General features: G+C 33.9%; 1 protein-coding gene across 1 annotated transcript in view; it reads right to left on the reverse strand.

Annotated features, from left to right (window-relative positions):
• Positions 1-6,557, reverse strand: part of rxfp2 (relaxin/insulin-like family peptide receptor 2) — a 112,341-nt gene that overhangs the window by 52,846 nt on the left and 52,938 nt on the right. Inside the window, exon 5 of the mRNA XM_015380063.1 lies at positions 714-785. Within this exon, the coding sequence (XP_015235549.1) occupies positions 714-785 (72 nt within the window). The remainder of the gene's footprint in view (positions 1-713; positions 786-6,557) is intronic.

The following is a 6,557-nucleotide window of genomic DNA, read 5'->3' on the forward strand; positions in this document are numbered from 1 at the left end:
TACACATGTAAGGTTTAATGTTTTAAAACTTATTCCAAACGAAGACCTTTTGTGTTTTTTCCCATGTAACAGACACAGTTGTAAAAAAAACAACCTTAGATCTCATCAGAGACTGATTCTGCTTCTTGTAGATCTAACTATTATCTCACCATTTATCACAACCTTTTATGCAATTGTTCCATAATTAACTTAGTTTCAGTGGTGCTAAGCTGTTTTATTTTTTTAAACGGTGAGCAATAATGTTGCTGGCTTAAATGTCTTTGATACTCAGTTTGATTTATTTATTAACGACGGTGCTGCAGCTTTTTAAATGAGTCTCTGCTGTTATGTCCTTGACAGTGTTGCCTTAGGAACCAATGTGCTGTGTGTATTGGCAATCCCCAATGATTTTGAAGCTAACGCTAAGATCGCTTACAGAAGGTCTTCCAAAATAGTTCAGCCTGTGATCCCAAAAGTAACAATGCAAAATCCAAATTACTTTCTCTATATTTATGTACGCATAAAAAGTAAAGTCTATTAATTCTGAATATTTTTAAAGTGACAACATAAGTATCCAATATCTTTTAATAAATGGTAGAATTGTTGCAAGTTTTTTAAAGCAGTGTAGTTTAAATAAATCAAATTTTCTATAGAAATAGGCCCAGAAATGAACTGTGACCTCTTTAACAACGAGAGGATTAAAGGGATGGGAGCGGCAGCATTCATTTACTCACAGTCTCTCTAGTGCAGTGTATTCAGAGAAAACAAAGTCGGACAGAACTCTGATCCTGTTGCTCTTTAGAGACCTGAAATAAAAGCATAAGACAGACATAGTGAGAATAATGCTAAACACATTAATCATGAAGAGACTTATAGTACAGTGAGTTGGAGGAAAGGGTGAAAAGTCTGAAGCAATATGTGCTTTATTTGATCACACAAAAATGTCTGCTGCATTATTATTCAGAATATTATTCAGTTTTAATCATTTTTTTATCTACAGAAGGAAAGAACCATCAACCAGAGCACTGAAGCACTTTAAAGTTTAAAGAAGTCTACCATCTGAAAAATGTAATACATTAAGTATAGGAACATTTTCGCTTTCAGAGAATAATCTTCCACAGCCTCAAACACACAAAGGAACGGTTAAAGCCAGACTCCTTAAAAGAGACTCAAGCTGAGGGACAGAAAATTCCTACTAAAACTTCCAACCATTGATTCGTACAGAAGAATGTCGGACTGATTGCCTTTATCTCTGGTTTCCCCACAAGCATTAAGAAAAATAAAAATCACAAAACTATACATTCACTTATTGGCAGTAAATGGCTCACTTTTACACTTTTAAAATGTATGCAGCCCTAATTATCAAAGGAAATGTCGCACACATATATCAGAAAAATTAAAGGATCCGAGGACCTTATATTAAGGAAAAAACCTATTTAAGTAAGTATTAAAACTTTCACAAATGTAGTTAAATAAAGGAAATTAAAAGTGGGAAATAGAGACATGACATAAAGGTTATGCTGACATTTTCTGAAGAACATTTGGATGAACTAAGGCCAAAGAAAGCTCGCCCAATAGTAAATTACTGACGGTATAAAAGAGAGCAATAAGACTGACCTTTCCTGGAAAGTGATTAATCATTTACAAAACTGAAAGTGATTTTATTAATCAATGCCCCATTTACACGTTCTGTTAGCGCTAAGAAAGTGAAAAAATATATAATTCTGAAATGGTAACTGTATTTCAATAACATAATCTTTGATCACATCAATGCAAATACTCAACTAAATAACAAAAACACTGCAAACAACACCTTAAAAAGTTACAGTTATTTGGAGGAAAGAAAATAAAACAGGCTCTTGAGTGATTTACAGTCAGGTCCACTAAACCTCAAGAAAAAAAAATGATTTAAATAAGATAAACTAATATATTAGGTGAGAGATGAACTAGAACTTAAGTGACTGAATCAAAAAGCAATGATAAGCCTCTAAAAAGGTTATTGTGTTTTACGATATTTCACAGTTCTTTGAAAAAGTCAACCGTCCTGATAGCGAAAAAAAAGAGAAGATTTTAAATGTCACATTAAAAGGCTGCATAATGAAAGCTTGGAAAGGTTTCAGTGCAGCATTCCCATGTCTGAGTTCAAAAGTCAGACACAACTAACAGAACTGGTGTATCATTAGTAAAGCAATCTGGGCTACTGCACAGTCAGCCAAAGAACAAATGTATCATAGCCTTTGTTTTTAATTTGGTATCAAACAAATCAAATGTTTATACTAAAACTTAACGAGTAATCTTGTCACAGCTCTAATGTTCGACACTAACAAATCAAAAATAGGTGGAAAAAGGAAGATAAGATTCTATTGTGTTGCAGAAAGACAACAAAAATTATGTGTTTCCTTAAAATGTCACTCACATAACTCGAAAGGGATAAATGTTATCACCCTGCCAAAAAGATATTTAGATTATAGTATTTGCACATCTATTCAGGAGAAGTAAAAATCTTTCATTTTAATTGAGTTAAAAACTGTATCACCTGTTTAGCAGTGCTGTGCACGGAACATTTATTTCTAAATTTTAAGCAAATACTCTATCATCCTCCCATTTTTGTAATCAATCTTACAATATTTAAGTCATGTATAAATAATTAAGAATTTGCATTCTTAAACTAATTTTATAGATATCTATTTTTTTTTATTTTGCCTACTTTTATGTTCCCAAACTTTATTTTTAGCTTAAAGAGACATTATGTTAGGTTTTTTCTGAAAAATATCTTAAAAATAGCCTTTTTATTTGACTCTTTCGAACTAAAACATCGTTTAATGAGCAGACGGACACCTCAACAGTTTAGAGCTGATGCATCTTTAAGCCTCTAGCCTATTTTCCAAGAATTTACTTTGTGTCAAAAGTTCCCAAGCTCATTGGCGGATGTGACGTCAAGCGTGTCCATGTTAAAAGGATCCAACCAGGCAAGCAATGGAAGCGTTATATTTAGGATGGATTTTGTGGATACTCACAAGCGACCAGATTCGATTTTCAAGTAATCTCCCTAAATAATTTTCAATAATTTCATATACATGTTTCAGGCAGAACCTTATGGCTACAGGCTTATGCCTATGAAAGCAAATCTTTTGGACTATCATCTAGCTCTAGGACATCTGTTAACAGAGCTTTAGTGGTAAAACAGGATACACACACACATACACACACATAAACAGTAGCAACCAGCATCCAGCTCAATTTTGGCACCAATCGCAACTCCAGGTAAGGTTAAAAAAGTAAAAAAAACCTGTTAATTTGAAGCTTGAGCTATGAAAATAAGCAAAAGTGCTGCAGTTCTGTGCTTTAGCCACAAGTGGCAGCATCATTAGAAAACTTTGAAATGCTTCTTTAAAGTTTGTACCTTTGAAATACGTTTTTTGCCAACTTTAACAAGGAAAGTGTCTATCACAGGGAACATGCGCACACGTAACGGCAATTTAGAGACACTAATGAAACAAACAGTCCAGTTTAGGACTGGGGGAGGAAGCCAGAGTAGCTGGATATCAAACTCAGAACCTTCTTGCTGCAAACCGACAGTGCTACAAACTGTGCCATCACAAGGTGCATGCTTCATTACACTCACAAACACATTTTTATAAATCCTAAACAATTGCATATACATGAGCCCATAAAGACTTTTCAAAATAGTTGCGATATTCTGGCATCCATGCTGCCTGTGTTCCTTTCTACTTTTATCCCAAACTTTTTTTTTTACTTTTTAACTCTATTTGTAGTAAAATTGAACTCTAATTCTTCTGTCATCTTAAAGCAACACTGTATAAAGTTTGACCCAAGCATTAATTTTAACTAATAGAGAGAGTTATTGTCTCAAATCATAACAACACAAACAAGATACCTCCCCTTCCATCCACCACCTGTTCCGATAGTGCTGTGCAGGTTGCCAACTTAAGAGAGATGAGGACATAGCGCAGCTAAATTTAGAATCATGAGTGAATACGGTTTAACGTCTGTAGGTTGTTTTGCAAATACTTTGGAAGTATACTGAGGCTTCTTCTGTATTTTTAACACTATTTCTGGTCCGATTCTCTTCCATGTTTGAAGTCTGTTGCTTTTTAGACAAATGCTGTGCTCTGTTTTGGCAGTCTGGGAATTCATATATTATCGACTCAGGAATTGGGAAGTAGACATGGACTTACACCACATCAAAGAAGTTCTGGACCATACCTTTTGATCTGAGATATATTAAATGGCATTAATGATCTATTTTTTTTTTATATACAGTATTTGTTGTATATACTGCTGATGCTCTGTGCAGGTTGACCTTCTCAGAAGTTTGACTCTGTAACTTTAGAGGGACGGATTCACCACTGAATGAGTGATGTAACCGCAAGCGCGGCTTTACAGCAATCGGAGCTGCTCTTGAACACAAGAGCTAAGCCTGTAAAATTTGTTAGGTTGAACAGATATGGCTCCTGATCAGACGTATGTTGGTTCTCTAATGCAGGATTTAATCTCCAGTTGTGAATGTGGCCTAGCGTACTAGTAACTCCATGACTCAATCTGCTATCAGCTTCCAAATCACAGAGCCTGTTTAATTTAGCAACAGTGCAAATTTGTCAGCTGCTTTTAGGGACGCTAATAACTGATTCCAGTGGGTGCATCCTGAAATTATTGGTAAAATGCTGGCAACCCAGCTTTCAACAATCTGATTTGAATTTAATCAGTTAAAAGTATTTAAGGCAATTTGGTTAAGAGTTACATACAGTAATGTAACTGACAAAGGGCCACATTTTTTGTTCTATTATTTAAATGATAATCTTTTAAAATGCTGCACTTTATGAGAATATCAGTAATTCATGCATTTCCCAGCTTCAGAGGGTGCAGAATGCTGCTGGACTTTTTTTAACAGGTACAAGCAAATTTGACCACATTTCCCCTATTTTAGCCTCATTACATTGGCTACCAGGAGATTTCATTTTAAAATCATTTTATTGCTTTTAAAGCTCTTAATTGTCCTCCCCAACCTACCTGTCTGAGCAGCTTTATCCCTACACACCCTCTCGCTGCTTTAGCTCAGCTGACCAGTTGTTACTGAGGGTGCCAAAGACAAAACGCAAGCTCGGAGGAGGCCGTGCTTTTTCTGTTGCAGCCCCTAAGCTGTGGAATGATCTTACCTTGGCCATTAGACTGGCCTATTCACTTTATGATTTTAAATTTCTTCTTAATACCCATTAATTTTTCTTTGTTTTTAACACGTCTGAGATGTTGACTTTGTTTTACTGTGTCTTTTATTATTTAATCATTGCTTTTTGTTTTATTACTACTTTTATACACCACTTTATTGTTTTTATCATTTATAATTTGTATTTTATGATTGTGTATAGCATTTTTGTGTAGTTGGGGCTGAATTGCTTTATAGATACATTTTGTATGGTGGGGTAGGGTATGGTAATTACAGTGATATGCATTTATATTACCTACTGTATATGTGGCATGCAATCGAATAAATAATTTACATATGTCACACTGTAAAATTTTACATAGCAGAGGGTCCTTGTTACTCTGGCTTTGTTCCTTCTAAAAGACCCAGGAGGAAATTCAAAAGTAAGTGGGAAGAAGTGCTTAAGATTACTCTAAATGTAACCTGGAGGGTCATACAGTACTTAGAGCGAGGCTCTAAATGGAAACAGCAGCCCTTTCATAGCGATCACTACCAAGTGTATAATAAAAAGTAGGCCAGTTCATCATTCATTTCTTGAAAAGAATCCTTCCGATTTATGTTTTTCTAGCTTTTTTTCAGATGTTAACTACTATCCATTGGGGATTGTTTATTTACAAAAAGGATCCACAATTAGAATCAATTTAATTTGATTATACTATGCTATTAATCACAAATTTTATAATTATTATAATATTATGTAATATTACTTTTTAATTTTATTCATAAAAATGAAATTCACTCTTAACAATGATTGGTAGTTTAACTGATCAATAAACAATAAAGTAAACCATAAAAACCAGCATGTGACTTTGAACAGTTAAAAAGAACATTAGCATAAAACTGCATAAAAGTTCCTTTTTGATATTTAAGGTTTTTGTCAAATTTTTACATCCTCAATAAGGATATTATAAGTAAAGTTACAGCACATAACAAAGACAAAAACACATTCTGTGTTTTTAAACAGCATTGAAACATTTTCTTTTAGAAATAATTACAGTTAATGTCTTGTCTGAATGACTGGTTTAATAATACATATATAACAAAGTACTTCTAGAAGCGGTGAAAGTAGAAAAGCTGCCATAGCAGCTATCTTGAGCGAAAAATTGTTGTGTTTTTATGTATTTGAAGCTGCATTTCTTAAAATACATTTCCAAATATACTGTATCTATATCAAATGTATGCTTGTCTTTGTGTAGCAACTTATCCCCATAGAAAATCCATCATACATGTAAAAACATTACTTGGCAAAAACACTTTTTAGATTCTGATACGCTGCCTTTTTTTTAAACATGGTTTGTCCTATATATGTGCTTGTTAGGTAGGTTAATTCTAATTTTAAGTCTAAATATATATT

Source organism: Cyprinodon variegatus, unplaced genomic scaffold (assembly GCF_000732505.1).
Source record: "Cyprinodon variegatus isolate N-32 unplaced genomic scaffold, C_variegatus-1.0 Scaffold207, whole genome shotgun sequence".
NCBI lineage: Eukaryota > Metazoa > Chordata > Actinopteri > Cyprinodontiformes > Cyprinodontidae > Cyprinodon > Cyprinodon variegatus.